General features: G+C 36.7%; 1 protein-coding gene across 3 annotated transcripts in view; it reads right to left on the reverse strand.

Moving 5' to 3' along the window:
- LOC114657408 (rab GTPase-activating protein 1) overlaps positions 1-23,835 on the reverse strand; it is a 211,885-nt gene that overhangs the window by 10,531 nt on the left and 177,519 nt on the right. For all 3 annotated transcript variants that reach the window (XM_051931762.1, XM_028809212.2, XM_028809211.2), the window contains 5 exons: positions 18,099-18,227; positions 17,018-17,110; positions 16,149-16,259; positions 8,971-9,075; positions 6,104-6,187 (listed from right to left, as the gene is read on the reverse strand). In XM_051931762.1, coding sequence (XP_051787722.1) covers positions 6,104-6,187; positions 8,971-9,075; positions 16,149-16,259; positions 17,018-17,110; positions 18,099-18,227 — 522 coding nt within the window. The remainder of the gene's footprint in view (positions 1-6,103; positions 6,188-8,970; positions 9,076-16,148; positions 16,260-17,017; positions 17,111-18,098; positions 18,228-23,835) is intronic.

The following is a 23,835-nucleotide window of genomic DNA, read 5'->3' on the forward strand; positions in this document are numbered from 1 at the left end:
TGCTTAGAATACCAAGAGCTAAACTTAAAAGAAGTGGTGAGGCGGCCTTCTGCTGTTATGCACCTAAAATCTGGAATAGCTTGCCAATAGGAATTCGCCAGGCTAATACAGTGGAGCACTTTAAAACACTGCTGAAAACCCATTACTTTAACATGGCTTTCTCATAGCTTCATTTTAGTTTAATCTGGATTCTCTGTATATTCAATTAATTATCATTATTATTCATGGCGGCTCCAAAATCCGTACTAACCCCTACTTTCTCTGCTGTTCTTTTTCCGGTTTTCTGTGGTGGCGATCTGCGCCACCACCACCTGATCAAAGTACCATGATGTCCATACATTGATGGATTAAAGGCCACAAGTCCACAAGTTCTTCCATGAGAACCCTGAATACAATAAGGACTGATTAGGCATTCTACCTAACATCAATGACCTCAGAGGGGGCTAGACGGTCTCGTGGCCTGGAACCCCTGCAGATTTTATTTTTTTTCTCCAGCCGTCTGGAGTTTTTTTTTTTTGTTTTTTCTGTCCTCCCTGGCCATCGGACCTTACTTTTATTCTATGTTAATTAGTGTTCCCTTATTTTAATTCTTTTTTACTTTGTCTTTTTTCTCTTCATCATGTAAAACACTTTGAGCTACATCATCCATCCATTCCCCAACCCGCTGAATCCGAACACAGGGTCACGGGGTCTGCTGGAGCCAATCCCAGCCAACACAGGGCACAAGGCAGGAACCAATCCCGGGCAGGGTGCCAACCCACCGCAGTGAGCTACATCATTTGTATGAAAATGTGCTATATAAATAAATGTTGTATTTGAACAACATCGCAAGAACAACAACAACACAACTTGTTAATCAAGCAGGGTTATGTCTTGGAGCTTCGTGCACTGTCCTAAATAAACTGTGATGTTTGTTTTGGTGAAGCAACGTTTGCAGCAGTGAAAAACTTTGTTTGTTAGGGAGCCTGTTAAAAACTGGACATTTTTATATTTTTCAGTTATTTATCGGGACACACTGCCTGAAATCAGAAGGGACACTGTCACATAGATGTCTAGTCACCCTAGGAAATTAGAGTGTCAGTGAAATAGTGAACCATTATAAAATGGATAATGTGAGATTGGTTTATTAATACTGAGTACAGGTTTATTTACTCTGTGCATAATGTTGTACACATCACAGTGTACTTCATTCATATCTAGATAACCTTTTGTTTCCTCGCTTGCATTTTAAACTTTTACTGTTAAGGTGGTCATTAAATTTACCTCTTATGACTTAAAGGATTAAGAAAAGACAAATGTTGGCATGCTGGTTTTCTTCCGTTTGTGTTCAAGCAGCCGGGAGAACTTAATAAGACAGAAACAATTTTCTGATGCAAAGGTTTCTGCTCGTACCCAGCTTAACTTGCTGACAAGAGGATTGCCTGGCAGCCCACAAAGGTGGAAACAGCTCATGACAGCAAGTAACGTCCTACCTGTGCACACAGTCTGCTGGTGTTTCATTAACTTGTATTGGGGTTCTGTTTGCCTTCAGTAGCGGCTATCAGAGATTAAAAAGAGGAAAATATGCAAAATATACAAATTAGTGTAACTGCTGTCAAGGCAAAATTGAAACGGTAAAATAATTAATTGTTGAAGTCACTGGTAAGACAGATGAGTTCACAGAAAGACAATGCTTTTCAATGGGAGATTGAGATTTCAAAAATGTGTACAGTGCGATCTATTTGAGATATCTTAATGAAAACTGATCTGTATTGACAAACTTTCTTGAATAATAACTATGCCGAATTTCAACAAATCTGGTCCATTGATGGCTGAGTTGTGTCATGCGGAGAGACAGAAAGACATGGGTTATCGCAATAGGTGCTTTTCATATTATATTTAAGAAAAAGAAAAGGCTTATTCAAATAAATGTTACTGTCTCACCTGAATGCAAAAAAATGTAAAATTTTCCAAAATAACACCACTTATTTTTGTGCCAGTGAAACCATGCTGCAAAAAAGTTTTTCCCCCCATATTTTAAAAGTTATTTTTATTACTGTTGTATTATTTTTCACACAAGTAATATAATTTGAGAAATACATCTGTTCCTACCACAGAATCATGAAAGAGTGAAAAATGTTTATAAAATATGCAGGATGAGTTTTGACACTGAATTAGTTTGTATGGGGAGGGTGCAGTGACTTAAGCTTAAATAGAACATCATGTTGGACAAAAAACAGCAAAAAATGTCCTAGAATTTTCATAAAGTCTTCCATCAAAAATAGAGAAAAAAAAAGATTGTTACCTTTACCAGTATTTATTTTTATTTGTACATTTTGTTTAGGAAAAAAACTGGAACAGCAGCATTAAATGCACAGTGATTTAGTACTTTAATATAATAGACCAAATTGATAAAATAATAAGACTACTGTTTTGAATCTGACTTTGACAAGGAGGCTTAAGCTTCTCCTCCGCACCCAAAATTTTAAATTAGTTAGCCTGGGGTGTATGTATATCTTTATTAATCTTTAATTAAAAATTGTCAATTATTATTTTACATTTAATGTCTGCACCATACAAATGCTTTATTCACAACAAAATAAATTATTGCCTGCTAAAGAAAGTGCATGTTTGTTACTATGTACAGTATTAAAAGTTCATGATTAACTGTGTTAAGGAATCTTCTACTTTTCGTAAATTTTTAACCGATTTCAAAATAAAAGAGCCTTGAGTCACAGTCTAATGGTATAGCTCTCTCTCATCCACAGGAGCGCATTAGAGCAGGGGCAGGCTGAAAGTGTTATCATACTAAAGCAACAAAAGTAAAACACTAAAATCTAATGCTTGATCAATCAAGTAAGTTGAGAAAAACTCTAAACAAATTTTTTGCAGCCTCTTCATGTTATATATTTGAATGCCTTGTGTCAATATATACAAGCAAGTACCATATGTTTATCAATAAACTGTACTATTCTTTTTCTTAATGACAATGCATCAGTTACCTTAATAAATAGTTTAATAGCTGGAAACTCCCACCTACAGAGGAAGTACAGTGGGAACCTTACAGACAAGACACATTAATTATTGTCACTGTCAAAACCAAAGCCAATAATGAATGGATTAATTAATCCATTCATCCTCTACACAGAAAAGGGCCATTCAAATAAATGCCACTGCCTCAATTGAAAGCAAACAATACAAAGCAGATTTCCAAAATACTTTTAACTCTCATAGGATGCAATATACTCCCCTTGCTTTTATTTAAAATAGAGCAGAAAAAAAATTTAAGGAAAGATTAATGCTATTTTTTTCTAATTTTGTTATTGGCTCTTAACATGTACTGCAATTTCATTCATGCAATTCAATATTTTTCCAGTTACCTTTCAAACATATCTTCTTCCCCTTCTGTTTTTCTAGGGACAATCCGAAAATATTAACACTGGCAATTCCTAACACACACCACCTTGGTTCTTTTCCTTCCTAAGGTGATTAAAAATACTAAACCACCATCAAAATGTGATTGTTAAAATACTCTGGAAGGCTTAACCAATTAAACACTGGAAATATCCAATACTATTTGGTTATTTTAAATATGCACATTGCTTTGTCATCAAGTACAAGTGGTTGCTAAGAACTGCACATAAAGCACTTTCAAAACAAGTGATGAAATGCTGGCACTGATCAGACACTCTATTTTTCAAATTGCTAACTAAAGCCAACATAAATTTGAATATGCCAGCAAGTATCTATTAACGCTGACATGAGAAATACTGATATCTAAGATGAAGTTATGCCAGAGTAAATCCAGTATACAGTGCTTATTTTACATTCAGCAAACCTGCACATTTTCAGAATAAAGTCAATGGCTTTTATTCTATATTTCAAAATTGAAAATTGTGCAGATGTTTACTGACATACTGCTATAGACAGAAATATATGCAAGGAGATATTCCTTAGTGACCTTTTTTCCTGAATTCATAAAAGATAAACTAAAGTTGAAAATACTGCTGTCAGTTGCACTGAACCATCTCTCAAATATCTATAGATTAATCAGGTAATTAAATTAATAAAATGTAAACTAAAGTTGAAAATACTGCTGTCAGTTGCACTGAACCATCTCTCAAATATCTATAGATTAATCAGGTAATTAAATTAATAAAATGTAAACTAAAGTTGAAAATACTGCTGTCAGTTGCACTGAACCATCTCTCAAATATCTATAGATTAATCAGGTAATTAAATTAATAAAATGCATATCATTATAAAAATGGAAAAATACATAATCAAGAATATAAATGCTCAGCTGCCTATCTGTCCATTTTAAAGGCTGCAAGTATTTTGCACATCGCTTGATAACATAAACAAGTTAAACAAGGCAATAATAAATAAATAATAAAAGTGGGAACCTGTAATTGAAACTCGGGTGACCATTTGCGTTCAATCGAAATACAAGCAGCAGTAGAGAGATGACTATGTGTACTAACAGAACACAGCAAACAAAGTTAACACTGGAGATTGGTGCATACATAAAACCCAAACCCTCACCTTCCACTCCTGGATGCCTCACCAGCACTGGCCAATATATCAGTTCATTTTAAGCCTTCCCTACTCATGCATTTTTTTTTGTTTTGAACAGCTGCATTCAGCTTTTATCGACCCACCCTCTTCCATGTACACCTAAACAGTTTCTTTTTCTTTCTTTACCAGCTGTTTTATAAATATTTTCAGTTCTTTTCACTTAAACAGGAATCAGGGATAATCGACATACTCTAAATAAAAATAGTGCTCCCCAATTGAGGGTGTAAGTTAGTATTGTGATATTTATTCATCTATAAATATGAATGTTTGTTTTTGACAGCTGGGTAGAACCCATAGTCATCAGAGGTAAAATATAGTAAAATTATGGGTGCTGGGGACAGAAAACCTAGACTGGTGCTAGATGAAAATTTACACGATGCTTCATGTACTGTGGAAAACAAAACATCCTGCTGTAGGTGATGGTATATGAATAAAAGTCAAACTCCTAATGTCAAATAATTGTTTACTCATTGCTTCTGATAACAATGAAGTAAAAATGTTCAGTATACCGAGTAATTAGCATACTACTTTGCCTTCAACAATGAAGAATCCCAAGCACCAATTTACACTAGTCCAAACTAGGAAAGACAAATGGTATACAAGGGAACTGCATTAGGGGAAAAAAAAGTTAACACCTGATCTGTTGGGTATATTTTTGGTATAGAGGAACATAATTACCCAATTTATATTTTATTTACTGTTACACCAATCCTGAAGCTACCTAATAATTTCTCTTTCTTTTTAGCTGCTATGAGACTGCAGATTAAGAAATCTCACTGGTGAATAATAGTCAGGACATTACAGAATCCATTGGAAGTAATATAATAAAATATTCACATTGTGCAAGTTAAACCTTCTAGCTTAAGAAGGCAGTTTTCACTACTACCTTAAAAGCTTGTCAGCTCTCAATAAGCAGGCTAAAGCCAACCCAAAAGAGCACAGCAGGAGGGTGGTACAATTTGACCATTCCAATTATTTTACAGTTTTTATTTTAAAATCCAACATGTATACAACAGTATTAAAGTTTGCCTACTTCATTCATTGGTACCTGAATACTCATGCCAAATACTGGAGCATAAAATTAAAGAAGGCACTATTTAAAATAGACCTGGGAAATAGTTAAACAAACCTAACTTTGTTGTCATAAAATAAGAAAATACACTGTAACTCAATCTTAATGTCCTATTTTTCTGTTAACATCCATATACTCTTTGAGCAAATTGTCTAATATCAACAAATACCGTCTAATTTTGAGAAACAAAGAAACCTACATTATACAACAGCCATTTACTTTCGATAATTTTGAGACCCAACACCTTCCGTGCAATTATCAGCTCTTAACGCACAAAGTTTAGGTTTGTTAAAATGCTCATAAAAAATAAAAAAAAAATAAAAAAATCTGTCCACTATGAGCATGTAAACAAGAAAAAAAGATGTATATTTAAATAAAAAGTTCTATTCATTTTACATGTCTGGGCAAATGTCATTTGGAACTGGGAAGCTTTAACTTTATACTAAAAAAACTTCAAATTATTATAATACTAACCTGTTTATACTCCCCAATAATCGATCCATTCTTTCTGATTTCAGATTCAGCCTTGTCTAGCTCTCTCCGACACATTTCCTTAAGCTGCAATGAACATATTATGCTTTTTATTTTGAGTTAAAATAAACAAAAAAAATTTACACATATCAATAATATGCAAAGCATGATGAAGGAGCCCTGAGAAAAAACAAGGGTTGTCCTGGACATGACAAGGAATCTATGGTCACATCATCATGAGACTTTTTTTACCTTGCACTATTCTGGACAGGAACTCTTGAAGAGAAAGCCGACAATGGTAGAAATAATAAGGAAAAAAACAAGCTCAGAGCTCCCACCTCGGCTGATGAGTACAAAGAACAGAGCATTCAATTTAAGCAGAATTCTATTTACAGCCGACATTTTCCTATTGTCTTATATGGAAGGGAAAAAAAGGAAAAAATATGGTACTCATTAACATGTGGCATACGGACCAAAGAATCTGTGGTGGAAGCACCATATAACCAGAAATCATTATTAATTTACAATGCTACAAAAGGAGGAAGAACCACTCTATGCTGGCAAAGCGTCTCACACTTAAAATGGATTTGTCATCTGGAAGGCACTGAATACAAACTGGAACATAGGAAAGCTCCAGAGAATTTGACTCTGTTAAAGAGCTGGGCAAGGAATTGGTAAGAAGTCAAATCCAGAGTACAGAACACATCCCAAGGACCCCTGCTACTGCAGCTATTGTGAGGAGGATGATGCTCCTTGAAACGTGAGTGATGAAGGCAACACACACTCATGAATTTGTGTATATATGGCAGCTCGTCTTGTCAACGACACATTGCAAAAATTATTATTTTTTCCTTATTTTCTAATTGGTATTTCAGAAAATGTAAAACCCTACAAAATGGAGACAAAAAAGTAAAAAGGCAAAACCTTTTAACCTTCTTTACTAGAGGCAAGAACGATATTCAGGAGAAAAGTAGTGACGGTACCAAAATTATGCAGAGTACTAGTGCTTCAAGTTTAGAAGAAGAAAAGAAAAAGAAATATGTTGATACTTCAGAATGTGCATTACAAACCAAAAAGAGAAAAGGAAATGGTTAGCTATTATAATAAAGAATATTTAAAGCTTGGTTTCACTGTAGCCCCTGGCAGTGAACTATCACCACAGCTTTTGTGTGTAGTATGTTCTAAAATTCTGTCAAATAACACTATGAAACCTTCCAAACTTGCTCATCATTTGCATTTGAAACATTGAGATTTTACTGAAAAGCCTCTGGACTTCTCTGAAAGATTACATAACCAGATGTACTGTAAATTCAGAAAAGTCAAATGAAAATGATGACTTGTGACAAATTGCTGCTTCAAGCGTCTAATTTTGTTGCTCTCTGAATAGCTAAATCGAAAAAAACATTTACTATTGGTGAGGAGATGTAGTATGAGAAATTTTGGGTCCTCAAATCACTAAAAAGCTAGAGACTATACCGCTTTCAGACACCACCATTCAGAGGAGAATTGTTGATATGGCCACTGATATAGAAAAGCAGGTTGTAGATGGGATAAAGAAATCAAGATGTTTTGCGATTCAACTTGATGAATCAACTGACTTGAGTAACCATGCTATCCTACTTTGGTTCATGATGTACTGTATAGTGAAGATGAAGACTTAAGGGAAGAACTTCTTTGTTGTCTTGACTTACCTGGACGGACCACTAGTTCAGAGATATTTAGCACTAGAATTACCAGAGCCTACGAAAAAACTCGTAGATCCGGCCCACCTTAAATCCGTTCACACCTCTCCACCAGCGTCTTTTGTCATCTAAATATGCTGATAAAGACAAGCTGCCAGCAGCCGGCTATTCCATCCCCCCATCGACTTAGAATGTGCACGAACTTCTCCCAGCTCATGCCTTGATTGATTATCTGGGAGTGAAGTGGAGTTTTAGAGTGGAAATAATAGATCATTATTTGGAACACACGCATTTCATGTGTGTTCCGTTTCTACAGTAATCTGTGTAAACACATTGTTAAAACAGAAACTTTTTCATATTTTAGTAATATATGTTACAAAATGTAGGCATAAACTATAGAATGTGTAAAGCCTGAGTTCCAAAGATCAAATAAACACTTTCACAAAAGGTTTAAGGATGACACAACAGTTTCCGTGGCATAGTGTGCTAAGATTTGCTTCTCAGAGTGCAGCAGCCTTGCCGTGCCTCACAGACATGAGTTCGATTCCCTGCTGGGGATAAAGTGTTACTTTTTTTTCCTTTTTAACCTAACAAAAAGCAACTGTGGTGGATTGCCGGCATTTTACTCTGGCCCTCACCCCCAGGCCACCAGGAGGAGCTCTCCCGACAGCATGATCATGCCCCGAGTTCCAGCAGGGCCTCATGGACTATGTAGTTTGTATACACAACCCTGCTGGATACCTTGGGGGCCACCGGGAGTCGCTGTAGGGGGGCTAGCGGGCTCTTATATGCCCTATAACCCGGGAGTACATCACGGTCACGTGACAGGAAGAAACGACGTGCTCCCGGGTTGAAGAAAAGGACTGTTTACCCTGACCCGGAAGGAAAAAGGAACTGTGGACTGTTGGACAGGAACACCTCCGGGTCAGGGTGTATAAAAGGATTGTGGGAAAGCCCAGACATTGAGCTGAGCTGGGAGGTAGGGTGGCAAGTGTCTGGGCGAGGAGGAGAGAGTATTGGTTATTGAGAATTGTGTAGTATATGAGTAGTGTGGTGTGGAGAGTGCTTTGTGCACGTGACAACAAAATAAAGAGTTGTTATACTTTTACCTGGTGTTCAGAGTGGTACCTGAGGGTTCAAGAGGTGGACAAAAGCCTCAACTGTTACACAACACACAATGGTACAAACCTGAGTAGCCTCTTCCTCTAATCTTCTTTTTTCGTCCTCTGAATCAACTAATTTCTGCTTTGTTATTAATAGCTCTTTATTCAAAGCGTCTGCCTTCTCTTCAGCCTAGTGAATGAAATAAGTAATACTTAGATTTCAAGTTTCAAGATAAATTAAATTTAAAGGCATAATGTACCATTGTAAACATGTGCATAAGTGTAAACAACAATTAAATATAATAAGATCAACAAGTATATTTTACTCATATCCAAAAATGTCAAACAATCAGCTTTCTTAGTAACATACTGTGTCCTCCATGATGTTTAAGTCAAAAACACATTTTTCCTTGATTTACCCCTCTGCTCCAGAGTTTAAAAGTACAATTCACTGCACTTTGCAGACTTTAACTTGTGTATTTACATACGCTTCAGTCACACCAAGTAGAAATAACACTTTTTTTTTTTTTAACATGGTCCCTCCCATTTCAGAACACCATAATGTTTGTTACATAGTAATGGCAGGTATACTAAAATACGTCATATTTAGGACTTTGTTGCATATCCCTTGCATGCAATGACTGCTTGAAGTCTATGATTCATAGACATCACCTGGGGCCTCATGTATAAACGGTGCGTACGCACAGAAATGTTGCGTACGAACCTTTCCACGCTCAAATCGCTATGTATAAAACCTAAACTTGGCGTAAAGCCACGCACATTTCCACGGTAACTCATACTTTGGCATACGCAATTTCTCCGATCGGTTTTGCAGACTGGCGGCACCCAGCGTCAAAGCAGTGCTACTGTTCCTGTGTGATCACCTTTCTTTCTTAGATCCACATTCCTGACGCTGCTTTATAAATACACTGAAACTAACTGCATATTGTTTATTAGTGTAATGCATCTAATTGTAATTAACCTGCAGCAATATAATGGTCCAGGGAATAGCCATAGTATTCCAAATACCATAACTGCTTTAGCATTGTTACGCTCACTGCATCTTCTTCTTCTTTCAGCTGCTCCCGTTAAGGGTTGCCACAGCAGATCATCTTTTTCCATATTACTCTCGCTGCACCACTCGGAGTATTTATATCACTGTATCTGAGTGGGGAATCACAGCAGCAGCTGAAATATCGGTATACAGCATGAAGCAGACGCTGCCTGAGCCATGGCAAAACGCTTTATAGAGACTTCCCAGTACGGACTTCGCGGTTTAGATAAGGTTTCATCCCAAGAACTCTAAACGCACTCAATCAGTCCATCAAGTGCTCCTTATATAACTGTTTACTTATAAGTACAATCACCTCACTGTAAACTTGCACTACAGTTATAATATTGCACAACCTGTGCCACTTTATAAAGTGCGTATTTACATATGACGGTATTCATTTTTAAGATGAAATGCAGCAAAATATGTTGATTATATTATACAGATAAAACTTTAACTTCATTTAAATAATCTGTATTGTTAATAATTAAACATGTGAGGACACGGTGCCGCAGCGCTAGCTAGTTCAGGGATTGTTCCTGCATTGCGTTGTATTCTTGCGCTGACGCGACACTGGAAAGATAGACGGATAGAATAATTAAACATGTACTACGAAGATATTTCGATGTTCCTTAAAAGTTTTGAAGAATCGGCGTTCTAAGCTTACAGATGGCTTAACGTCTATTACAGAGCTGATTGTGTGGCGATTGGTCATTTGGAGAAAGAAAAGTAAGGACAGGAATTGGAGGTTAGTACGTTTGAAAGAGACAGTACTTCTGTAATAAATTATTTCATCGAAGGTCGCACATGGCGCAGCAAGCCTCTTGCGCGAGATATGAACAATCACTGCACCACCGTGTTCCCATGTTTAATAACATGCTTTCATTCCTATCATCATGAAAATGATATCACGTATACATGTCAGTTATTTTAATTATTCAGAGAGCTGTAATATCACGAATGTAATGGATTCTGTGTCGGAGAAAGAGAAAGAACGGAAGCACGTAGTGATTCACATACATAGAGCACATAGAAGATCAAATACAGAACAAAGCATTTAACGTGCTACTTGAGAAACTAGTAAAATAAACGATTTTAAGATGAAGTTTATGATGTTCTACTTTAATGGCAAAATAAAACTACGTGAAATTTCGAGATTAAAGTTGACATTTCGTGCTTTTTTCCCACTGTGTGCCTATTTTTTTTTTCTGTACCCTGATAAGCTTTCATATGACACTCAGACGGTGGGCTACGACTCGCCTTTTCACGGCGACTTTGATATGTGATTTCTTTTATTTCGGGCACTGTGCGACTTTGTGAAGTTGAGCCTTCGAGTTTCTCCGACACTCTGTCACTCGATCAACTTTCTTTTGTTGATTATACCACTGCTTAAACCAACAAATAGTACGTTTTTCCTTTTCCTCCACTTGGTATTCGCTGAAATTCTTATATTTCCCCCGTGCTTTTCCCATTGTCTTTTCACAGAAGGCTATTTATATTGATTTGCATATTGAAAGAGGCGTAATTCTGGGAGGAGTTGAGGCGGGACAGAAGGCACGTGCACGTGCGTTACTTTTCACGCCGATCGGGATTTATGTAGTGGAAGAACGTGAAAATATGCATGCGCACAGATTCCTGCATCTGGATTTTTCTGTGCGTACGCACAATCCCGCTTTTGTGCTTACGCCATGTTATAGTGTGAGTTCTACGCACGGCGTTATACATGAGGCCCCAGGTGCTGAGTATCTTCTCTGGTGGTGCTCTGCTAAGCCTCTAACGCAGTCATCTTCAGCTCCTACTCGTTTCTGTTGACTGGCTTGGCCATTCAAGAATTTTCCATTTCCAAGCTTTGAAAAACTCCTGTTTTGCCTAAGCAGTATGTTTGGGATCATAATCTTGTTTTAGGATGAAGTTTGTCAAACAAGTTTGGAGGAATTTACTGGAACTTCAGCAGATACGATGTTTGTTTCTATGAACCTCAGAATTCATTGTGCAACTGCAGCCAGCAATTAAATCATCAATGAAGATATATGTGCCGGTATCTGTGGTGGCCATACATGTCACACCCCCACCATGTTAAACAGATGAGGTGGTATGCTTTGGATCGTGGGTAGTTCCTTTGTGTCTTCAAACTCTACTTTCATCGTCACTCTGATACAGATTCATCTTTGTCTCATGTGTCCTCAAGACCTTTTTCTGGAATTATGCAGGCTCTTTTAAGTTCTTTTTCCCCAAACTGTAATCTGGGAATCCTGCTTTAGTGTCTAGCTAGTGGTTTTCATCTTGTAATGTGGCCTCTGCCTGCATTTCTGTTCATGAATTCTTCTGCAAATAGTAGTCTCCAACACGTCCACATCTGCCTCATGATGACTGTTTCCGATGTGTCGGAAAGGTATTTGGGGCTTTTTCTTTACCAAAGTAAGGATTCTCTTGTCATAAGCAGTGGAAGTCTTTTGTAATTACTGAGCTCAGTAGTGCATTCTTTCTTCTTAATGATACTCCAGACAGTTGATTTAGGTAATCCTAAGGTTTTACAGATGTCTCAAATTATTTTAATCTTGCTTTTTAGCCTCATAATGGCTTGTTTGACTTTCATTGGCATAGCTCTTGAACTCAAGCTGAACAATAGCCAAGTACAGACACCTAAGGGTAGAATCAAGCCTAGGTATCATATACCTGCTTCAACACACCTGAGCAATCACTAACATCTGTGACAAAAATGGTGTCTTGAAATGAGGGGAAAATGTATAAAAAGTGTTGCAATTTCTACATTGTGGATAAAAATGTATGCAAAAACCTTTAAAGTCTGCAATGTGCAGTTTAATCTCATCAGAATTGTTTGATATGTAATTTTAAATTGGCATCAAGGAAAAGGGTGTCTTTGTCCCAAACATTATGGATGGTACTGTATATGGTTGCAATGTTTTGCGGATTGTTCTTTGATCATAATTAGTACCTTTACATACAATAACAATAATTTATTATTTAAATAGCACCCAGTTGCCCAGTGGAGTCTTTTGGTGGCCTTTTGGCATGGAAACCTTGCAGATTTCGTTTTTTTTTTTTTTTTTTTTTAGTTCAGCCTTAACTGTGTTTTTTTTTTTTTTTATTTCATCTGTCTGCTACTGACACTATGTATCCATGAGCAAGTCACTTGACCTGCCTGTGCACCAATTGGAAAACCAAAAGAAATGTAACCAATTGTATCATAAAAATGTTATAAGTCACCCTGGATAAAGGTGTCAGCCAAATAAGTAAATGTATGAACTAATGTAAATGTACAGTATGTATCATTGTACTGTCACTAAGAAAATATAATCTATATATTCAGGACTCTTTCACTTAATAATATATCTTTCTTATGTAAGTGTGCATTGCTTATTTATCGTCTGTATAATATTTATTAATATTCTTACCTAAATTTAATTTTCAAGTAACTAGTTCTTTCAAATGTTGTAAAGCACCTTGAGCTACATTCTTTTGTATGAAAATGTGCTATACAAATAAATATTGTTGTTATACAACTCAGAGTATTTGCCTCTTTTGTTCTATTGTGTATAACACACTGCTTTTACTTGAAAAAAAAATATGTGCAGTATTATTCTGTCCATCGAACAACTGTACAGTAATACGATCCCATGTTTTTAAACTTTCGGACATTGCTACAACCAATGCCTATATCTTGTGCTGTAAAATGACCAGAATACAGGCAAGGAGCATTTAAGCCACAAAGATTTTATTGTTGCACAAGTGTGCCAGCTTTCTGGTGTTGGAAGAAAAGGGATCCCATTACAACACAGGTACCAGTCATTTCCCTGTGGCAATTGCCGCAATAAGTGATGTAGGACTGAAAAACACCCTAAGCCACAGCACGTTGCCAGTGCCAAAGTAGGGGGAAAATAAATGTCCCACAATGGAAGTGAAAAGCCTGTTGGCTGACTGTGGACTGAAACTGCTCTGAAGAGTGGCAGAGACAAATTTTAAGCGCATACATGAATGATCAATTTACTTTCCTTATGTTGGCTAAAAAAATGTGCAATGGAGCACTATACATTGATCATTGTGTGAACCGAGTGTCTCCAGGTCTTCTCTCATTGCATCCTTGACAGCCCTTTGTTTGGGGGCATTAGTGGGAAGGGTGATTGTTAAGATTCTAGCACACCATGAATATTTATGGAGGCAATTCAAATTTGGCTCACAAAATCAGTACTAATGACTTATTACCAGAGACAAACAGCTAAAACATTTTTATATATTTAATAACCAAAGACTTTGAGGAACAGATTTCTGGAACAAAAATGTTTCATTCAAATGTATAATTGGTGTTTTCTCAGTTTATCTTTGAATGTTCAGAACCACTGATTATTGTTTGCCTTTATTTAGGAGTATTTTAATAAATTCTACTCTGACCAGATTACATTTTATTTATTAATGTATCTGTGTTTGTGTAGAATACGAAAACATCAAAAATACAGAACATTTGGGAATTTGTGTTTGTAAAGTTGATGATATATCAGGGCATGTCTGATGACGTCACTTTACCCCTTAGGCCACAAGGTTTAATATAAATTATTTTGAGCAAAAGCTCTTAAGAGCTACATTAAAAAAACACACACAGCTGTGGGCTTATGGTGCAGACCAAGGCCTATCCCACAAATAAAAGGCACATGATGAAAACTCGCCTTGCACAGGGCACCAAGTTTACTGTAAGGCATTCCTCTCACAACCACTACAATAATCAATCATACTGGACTATTAACAGCTGCTAATACTTCAATTAACCTGGATGTCACAGGGATGCAGCATTAAAACTGAAGTGCCCAGAGAAAACCCCATGAAGATTTGGAAAGAATGGACAAACTCCATATAGTCAATTATGAAGAAGGATTCAAACACAGTCTCCTGCTGACAGGCATCAGTACTAACCATCCACCCATATCCTTTTACATGCTAATTCTAAAATCTTCTTTCTTCTTCTTTTGGCTGCTCCTGTTAGGGGTCGCCACAGCGGATCATCCTCTTCCATATCTTTCTGTCCTCTGCATCTTGTTCTTTAACACCCATCACCTGCATATCCTCTCTCGCCACATCCATAAACCTTCTCTTAGGCCTTCCTCTTTTCCTCTTACCTGGCAGCTCTACCTTTAACATCCTTTTCCCAATATACTCAGCATCTCTCCTCTGCACATGACCAAACCAACGCAATCTCGCCTCTCTGACTTTGTCTCCCAACCGTCCAACTTGAGCTGACCCTCTAATGTACTCATTTCCAATCCTATCCATCCTCGTCACACCCAGTGCAAATCTTAGCATCTTTAACTCTGCTACCTCCAGCTCTGTCTCCTGTTTTCTGGTCAGTGCCACTGTTTCCAACCCATATAACATAGCTGGTCTCACTACCGTCCTGTAGACCTTCCCTTTCACTCTTGCTGATACCCGTCTGTCACAAATTACTCCTGACACTCTTCTCCACCCATTCCAACCTGCCTGCAGTCTCTTTTTCACCTCTCTTCCATACTCACCGTTACTCTGTACTGTTGATCCCAAGTATTTAAATTCATCCACCTTCGCCAACTCTACTCCCTGCATCCTCACCATTCCACTGACCTCCCTCTCATTTACACACATGCATTCTGTCTTGTTCCTACTGACCTTCATTCCTCTCCTCTCTAGAGCATATCTCCACCTCTCCAGGGTCTCCTCAACCCGCTCCCTACTATCGCTAAAGATCACAATGTCATCAGCAAACATAGTCCACAGGAACTCCTGTCTAATCTCGTCTTTCAACCTATCCATCACCATTGCAAATAAGAAAGGGCTCAGAGCCAATCCCTGATGTAATCCCACGTCCACCTTGAATGCATCCGTCACTCCCACCACAGACCTCACCACTGTCACACTTCCCTCGTACATATCCTGTACAACTCTTCTCTGCCACTCCCGACTTCCTCATACAATACCACAGCTCCTCTCGAGGCACCCTGTCATAGGCTTTCTCCAGGTCCACCCATGCTAATTATAAAATACTTATGAGGTATGCATTTAACAAAAATACAAGAAAAAACAAGCAGGAACCAGTTTAATTTACATTATTATCTCAATTTATCCTAAACTGCATTTACACCAATTTCCTTTTATTTTTAATTTTATTCTAAAGTTTGTGAACTGTTAAAATGAGCTATAAACTGCTATAACAGCTGCTCAAGACTTACGTTGTCCAAGTCTTTTCTCAGTGCTATCTTGCTGGTAACCAGCTCATGTGCAAGGTCATCATTCTCCTGTTCAAGTCTCATGTTCGCTTCCTGTAAGCGTCTGTTTTCCCTCTGTATAAAACAGCATGACAGTATAATCATTAAATATATAAGTATCACACAGTAATGTTTTTTGTTGCTAGCAGAAATCCTGATGGATTTAATTAATTTGCTAGGGCCTGTGTTTCACTTTTACCCTTAAAAAGACTTAAAAGTAAAATGACTTCTTGTGTCCGTAACAAGCTAACCACTTTAATATTTCATTATAATCTAATGTTAACCATCAACCGTTAGTAGGCAGAGTCAATATTTGCTCCACTGGTAGAGATTTAAACAATTTACTTCAAAACACATAACCAGCTATTAGACAGCTGTACTTCAATATATTTAAAATTTTTGGTGTCTACCAAAGTGATCATGAGCAAATCAATACTATTTCCTGGTAAGCACCCAGCCTTCAGTAATCAGCCATTCAATCAGCATATTCACATCTACTATACATTTACCAAGTGTGTTGATATTAGTCATAAGCCAATTTCTTACTTGTATTCCTTACTGGCACTGTACAAGCTATATGCAACAAAAACTGCTCAAAGGCAACATGTTAAAAATCATATAGACAGTGTTATGTTAATAATTAGAGAGTTAACACTATTGTTCCAGTGCTCTAATAGCCTTGTTCTTAGTAAACAGTTTATTGTATAAAAACTACCATTCTTAACCATAAACAGTTCATGAAAATTTAAAATGGGCATCAAAACGCTTATATTTACAGTTATGCCACCTTTACAAATGTCTTTTTGATGACAAAAGTCCAAATTGAACAGTACCTCATATCTTTCAATTGGAGCCTCTTGTTGGGCCTGTTGCTCTCTAATAGTATAGTAGTCCTTTTCATATTTCTTCAGCTTTTTCTGGCTTATCTAAAAAAAAAATCCAAGTTTGTTAGGCACCAAAATTTTTGTTATCACAATTACAGTGCCTACAAATACAATAAAACATACATACATGACTACAAACCAACTAGACGTCTCCAATTGACTCAATTACTGAAAGACAAGAAATTCTTGGCTTTTTGCAGACAACCTCAGGAAGAACAATTTTACTCATGATCCTGAGGCACAGAAAATCCATCCACACAGAAAAGTAAATGTAATCATCAAAGAAATAATAAAAAAATATTTCAAATATAAAAAGTCAGAAAGCCCTATTTCAGTTCTGACCTAGTGTTGTTACAGAATAGCAGATTGCAGCATGTTCGACTGCAAGCCTCTTGGTTTCTAGTCTTGGCTGTATCATTTAGTTTTCATCTTATTTATATTACATATACAAAAATGGTTCCAGAATAATAGTCAACACTAAGTGATATCAAAACTTGCTTATTTCTCCTTCCAATACAAATGATGCTGTTTACAAAGAAGTAATGCAAGTATTACATATACAAAAATGGTTCCAGAATAATAGTCAACACTAAGTGATATCAAAACTTGCTTATTTCTCCATCCAATACAAATGATACTGTTTACAAAGAAGTAATGCAAGTTTTAGGAAGATATACATATTTTCAGCAATGCTCTTTTAAAAATATATATTAAAAATGTGTCCATATTGTTATCTTCTATAATTAAAAAGACATTCAACTTCATGAAACACATGGGAATATTACATTTATTAAACATTATTATTACCAAGTTAAAAAAAATACAATACAGAAACTTGTTTCATAGTATGTCCAGAATAACACATCCATTTCTTATGTACCATGATGTGCATTTATTTTACTTTTTCATTTTAAACAGGACAAAAATCATTCTTTTGACAAAACTAGTACTGCACATTTCACATCACTATACATTAAACTATTAAAAGGTAAATAGCATACACCTGTTAGGTACCCAGAACATTTTTTACCTTCATGCTGCATGCCAGCTCCATCAACTTTTTGGCATTTTCTTCTGATCTGTACCTTTTAGGGACTGGAACACGAAAGAATTTTAAAGCCCCTTCAAAGTCCGTTGAAAGGAGATCATCTTTTGAGGTCTAAAGACACAAAACAAACAGAATGTTCACTGTCATAGACAAGGAATTTACTTCACAGCCTTTGGACAGCATGGTTTCAGATGGCTTTCACTTTCCACACACAGAAAAGTTGCAAGCCACCACAAGCCATGCTAGGGAACATAACATGATGTAATCTAAGAAAACATACTAAAAGAGAAACCAGCAACAGAGCATAAACAAGGAGTGCAACTTCAATTATTTTACCTTTTGGTGTTCTGAAGGAAATACATATGCTTTGTAAGTAATTTTTACACATTGGTTCTTTACAGAAAAATAGCTCATGAACTACAATATCTGCCCAACAGAAAACTAAGAATACATATAAAGATTTACATCATTTGGAATTCAAGTTACACATTGCTGTAAGCATGTATGATTTAGACAACTAGAACTACCTAAAAAAAAAATTAAAAAAAATACCTTCACTGAACTTTAAAATATTGGTGAAAGCACATAGAACACAAAACAAAATTTATTTGGTACACAGAACGCAAAAAATCTATGGTATAATTTCTGAAATACCTATGCTTTGCCCAAGGCAGGTGTTGCTTCTTTGCATGCTACCATCTTCTCATTTCACCAATTTTATTTCTTCAATACAAGTTTCAGATACCTACAGTTAGATCCATAAGCACTGTATATGGACAGTAACGCAATTTTCATAATTTTGGTTCTATACGCTACCACAATGGATTTGAAAAGAAGAAATAATTACATAATTGAAGTGAAGGCTTTTAGCATTAATTCAAAAGGTTTAACAGAAATATTATATGAGCCATTTAGAAATGACATTTTTTATACATGCCCACCAATTTTCAGGGGCTCAAAAGTATTTGGATCATAGCCAGGTGTGAACAGGTCCCTCATTATTTTATAATATTACCAAGACTGTTTATTTCCATCTAATCAACATTGAAAGGGCGTGATATCTTATAACTTTTAAAAATGCCAAAAAATTAACATGCATTTGTATTTAGCCAACTAGATTACTGCAATGCTATCCTATCATGACTAACTAAAAAGGATGTAAATTGGCCACAGCTTGTCCAGAATGCAGCACCAAGAATTTTAACCAAAAGGAAAAAAAATAAGCAAATCCTCAATAGTAATATCTTTACATTTGCTGCCAGTGTCCTTTAGAATCAATTTTAAAATTCTTCTATTTGCATATAAGGCTTTTTGCCCCTATCTACATCTCAGAATGCTTGTTTCCTTGTGTACCAAATCACAATCTTAGATCTACAAATTCTGGTTTGCTTGTTATTCTTATGTCTAAGCATAAAAAAACTGGTGAGGTAGCTTTCTGTAATTATGCACCTAAAATTTTTAATAATTTATCAATAGAAATATGTCAGGCTAATAGTGGAACATTTCAAAAGCATTCTAAAACCATTTTTTAAAATCTGGCTTTCCAGTAATTATATCATAATATAGTGTTCTGATTATAAGTTTAGCTCCTTGATGTGTTAATAAGTAACCAGCATTAATCTATTGCTTTTTTTTATCTCCCATCCTGTATCCATACCGGCTTAGAGTGCTCTATTCTGCAGTCACCTGGGGCCTCATGTATAATGCCGTGTGCAGAAGTCACACTAAAACATGGCATATGGACAGAAGTGGAAATGTGTGTACGCACAAAAAAAATCAAGATGCACAAAACTGTGCGTAAGTCAACTTCCATGCACTTCCGCTTCATAAATCCCCAGTCAGTGTGAAATGTAATGCACATGCACGTGCCTGCCACCCCACCCGACTCCTCCCAGAATTTCATATATTTGAATATGTAAATTAATATAAACAGCCCTTTCAGTTGAGTATTTTGTTAAAAGACAATGGCAAAAACACGTATAAAAAAAAAGAAGAATTTCACCAAATGTGAAGTGAAGGCAAGGAAAAACGTACTTTTTGGTGGCTTAGACAGTGGTATGAGCAACAAAAGCAACTTGATGGAATGACACTCAAAAGTTCAAGTTCAGAAAGTCACACAGTGATCGAAATAAAAAAAAAAAAAAAGGATTTAGTCAGATGTCAAAGTCGACGTGAAAATGCAAGTCGTAGCCCACTGTCTTGTCTTGATATTTTCATAATGAAATGCATCAAAGCATGTATTAAACATGGGGGCATGGTGGTGCAGCGGTAGCGATGAGCTTGTGCCCTGTCCAGGGATGGTTCCTGCTTCCCGCAAGATGCTTGATAGGACGCATACGACCCTTGATGAAATAATTTCCTGCAGTAATACTGTGTCTGTCAAAAGTACTAACACCCAATTCCTCTCCTTTCATTTTTCTTTCTCCATGTAACCAATTGCCACAATATAAGCTCTGTAATAAATGTAAAACCAGTTGTAAGATTAGAATGCCGATTCTTCAGAACTTTTAAGGAACACTGAAAAATCTTCATAATACATGTTTAATTATTCCATCCATCTATCCATGCAGGGTCACACCAGTCCCAACAAGCAAACAGCGCAAGGCAGGAACAATCCCTGAATGTGGTGCCAGCTCAAAAAAAAAAAGGAAACCTTATTATCGACTAGGCTAACTGTATTGATTGTGTCCAGTGGAGGGTAGGTGACTAGCTGGCTCACTATTTGATTTGCTCGTTTCTGTCTTCCGACCATGGCTCTCCAGAGGTTTATTTTTCTGCTATGGCCCATCATAGGTCAGCTGGTCAAACAATGACATTCAGGAATCAAGAACTTCATCTACATCCTAAATCAATGGAAACCACTATGAACTGGTTTATTGGTGTGGCTGGCCGTATGCTCGTCTCATTCATTTGTTTTTATTTCATCTTTATGTGTTAATTTATCCCAACAGCTACTGTCCTGTGATAAATTTCCTAACATCTATCTGCTATCTTCTCAATTTTCGTCTTCTGATGGGTCTTTATTTAAACCTCCACCCTTGTTTTATTAATCTCCGGTTTGTTTATCTGGATGCCGGTGTTCACCTATGTGAGTGAGCTGACAGCCCCTTGGAGACTCGACGTGGAAGGCAAGTCGGCATTGCTGTTAAACAATGCCAGCTCAATTTTCCATTGCTGGGCTTGGATCCTCAATGCCTGAGAGTTGTCTTTGACCCATCTTCTCCTGCACAGGACACTGACCCTAGCCCTTAGGCAGTGGATACTGGATTTAAGTTTTCCATGTCAAGGCAGAATTACTCTTTCCCTGTGTGTTCTAGGGGAGTACACACTGCTAATCTTAGCACACTCACCCAAGTCCGTCCTGCAGCAAGCTTTTATATGTCTATCACGGCTGTTCTCCTTAAAATGATGTCGGTGTCTAATAAAACTCTTATCCTGTAAGACTATTACCTCAAAGAAACTGAACTTCTTTTCCATCACAGAGACCAGGATTGTTAATGGTGGCTCTTCATGTTATACTGACTTAGTACCACCAGGTTATTAATATTTGAACTCTCCTCAGCGGTTTCATTGTGGTTGGGGGTTAGGGTTCTTTTGTCGGAGTCGGGAGTAATTAATAATATGTTCATTTATGAATTCTCTTATCTCCTGGCTCATATTACGCTCTCCTATGATAAAGTACTTCTTGTTGTCAATTTTAACATACATGTTTGCTGTCAATCTAAACCTTTGATTAAATACTTTTAATCATTTCTGGACTAATTTGATTTTATCCAATATATTAATGCTCCAACTCATTCTTTCGGTCATACCCTTGATCTCATTCTTATACATGGTACTTCAGTTAATATTGATATATGTGATGTTCCTTTTACTGACCACTTTTCTCCAATGATGGATTTGAATATTACTGTTGATGTTGCTACTACAAAGCTGTGCCTCATGCTATTCTGGCTTTTTAAATTTTTCTATTATATCTGATTTTAAAATTACATTCTTGAGTCTTGATATACAAGGCCAGTGTGACAGTGTTGACGATTCTACTTTAGCTTTAAGTTCATCATGTAAAATGTGCAAAAAGGGAAGACCAGCTCCTTGGCTTAATGCACTACACAGCAGCTGCGCCGCTCCTAAAGGATGGCTGAACTACGTTGGAAGACAGACAGGTTGACAGTATCTAAACAGATTTTTAGGACTGCTCTGTTCAAATTCCAGGATGCAGTTAAGAAACATAAACAAGATTACTTTCCTGATTTGGTATCCTTTCATTTTAATAAACCTGGGATCTTATTTAATGTAATTAATGTGGCTATTTATCCCCATTCAGAGACAGGATTAAGTAGTACTGTTCTTTCATGTGAGCAGTTTCTTTCATTCTTTTGTCAGCAAAATTGATACTATCTGCTCTGGCATTTCTCCTACTGATTATGTACCTCCTTTTGCAAATCATGGTATTGTCTTGAAACTTTCGATGTTTTACTTTCACAGCTAAAAAGTACTATTGACACACTTAAAACTTATTTTCAGTCCTCTTGAGGTTATTCCAACACGCCTTAGCTTTTGATGTTCTGGATCCATTTTTGTTAGTTATAATCAATGTTTCTATTATTGAGGGGGTTGTGCCCTCATTAACATGCAGTGGTGCAACCTTGTCTAAAAAAGGCAGATTTAGACCCTGGAATGTTAGCTAATTTTTGCCTGATGTTCCAATTGCCATTTCTGGCTAAAATATTAGAAATAATTATTTATAATCAATTGGTTGATCATCTTAACACCAATAATTTATTTGAGATCTACCAATGTGGCTTTTGGCGTTATTATGGTGTTGAGACAACTCTCCTGAATTAATGATATTTCTCTTATTACTGACTCAGGTAGGGCTGCAGTCCTTGTCCTCCCAGATCTTTCTGCAGCTTTTGACACTACTGATCATGACTCTTGCTATTGTGGCTTGCACAGCTGGTTGAGCTTAAAGGGGTTGCTCTCAAGTTCATATCTTGCTGGTAGAGTCTTAATTCCTCGTTTTCGTCTACTACTCCTGTTAAATGTGGTGTTCCTCAAAGATCCATTTTGGGTCCTATTTTATTTTCTATATATGTTCATCCTATAGGAGCTATTTTCAGGAAATGTAATATTTCTTTTTACTGTTATGCTGATGATATACACATTTATAGTCCTGTGTGTAACTCTGCAATTAATCGGCAATGCAATTGTCTTTTTGAGCGAAGATCCTGGATGGCTGACAATTTTCTTGATCTCAATGAAAATAAAATGGAAGTGCATATAGCTATTCCTTCAGCCAAAGTTCAGATTGGTCTTGAACTTCTCGGCTCTTTCACTGGCTTCTGCAAACCTCAAGTCTGTATTCTTGGTATTGTTTTGACAGTAACCTCTCTTTTGAGAAACAGATTAACTCTGTAGTCAAGAGCTGCTTTTTTTCAGCTTTGTCTTTTAGCTAAGGTCAAACTTTTTTTTTAATCTCCTAGGAGTCTTGAGAAAGCTACTCATGCTTTTAGCTTTTCTCGGCTTGATTACTGCAATTTGCTGCATTCTGGGATCAGCAAATACCTGATACACAGGTTTCAGTTGGTTCAGAATGCTGTTGCTCATTTTTTGGTTGGAGTAAGGAAGTTTGTTTCTGTTTATCCAATGTTAGCTTCTTTACACTGGCTACCTGTTAGTTTCAGAACTGACTTGAAAGCTTTGTTGGTAGTTTTTA

Source organism: Erpetoichthys calabaricus, chromosome 9, assembly GCF_900747795.2.
Source record: "Erpetoichthys calabaricus chromosome 9, fErpCal1.3, whole genome shotgun sequence".
Taxonomy (NCBI): Eukaryota; Metazoa; Chordata; class Cladistia; order Polypteriformes; family Polypteridae; genus Erpetoichthys; species Erpetoichthys calabaricus.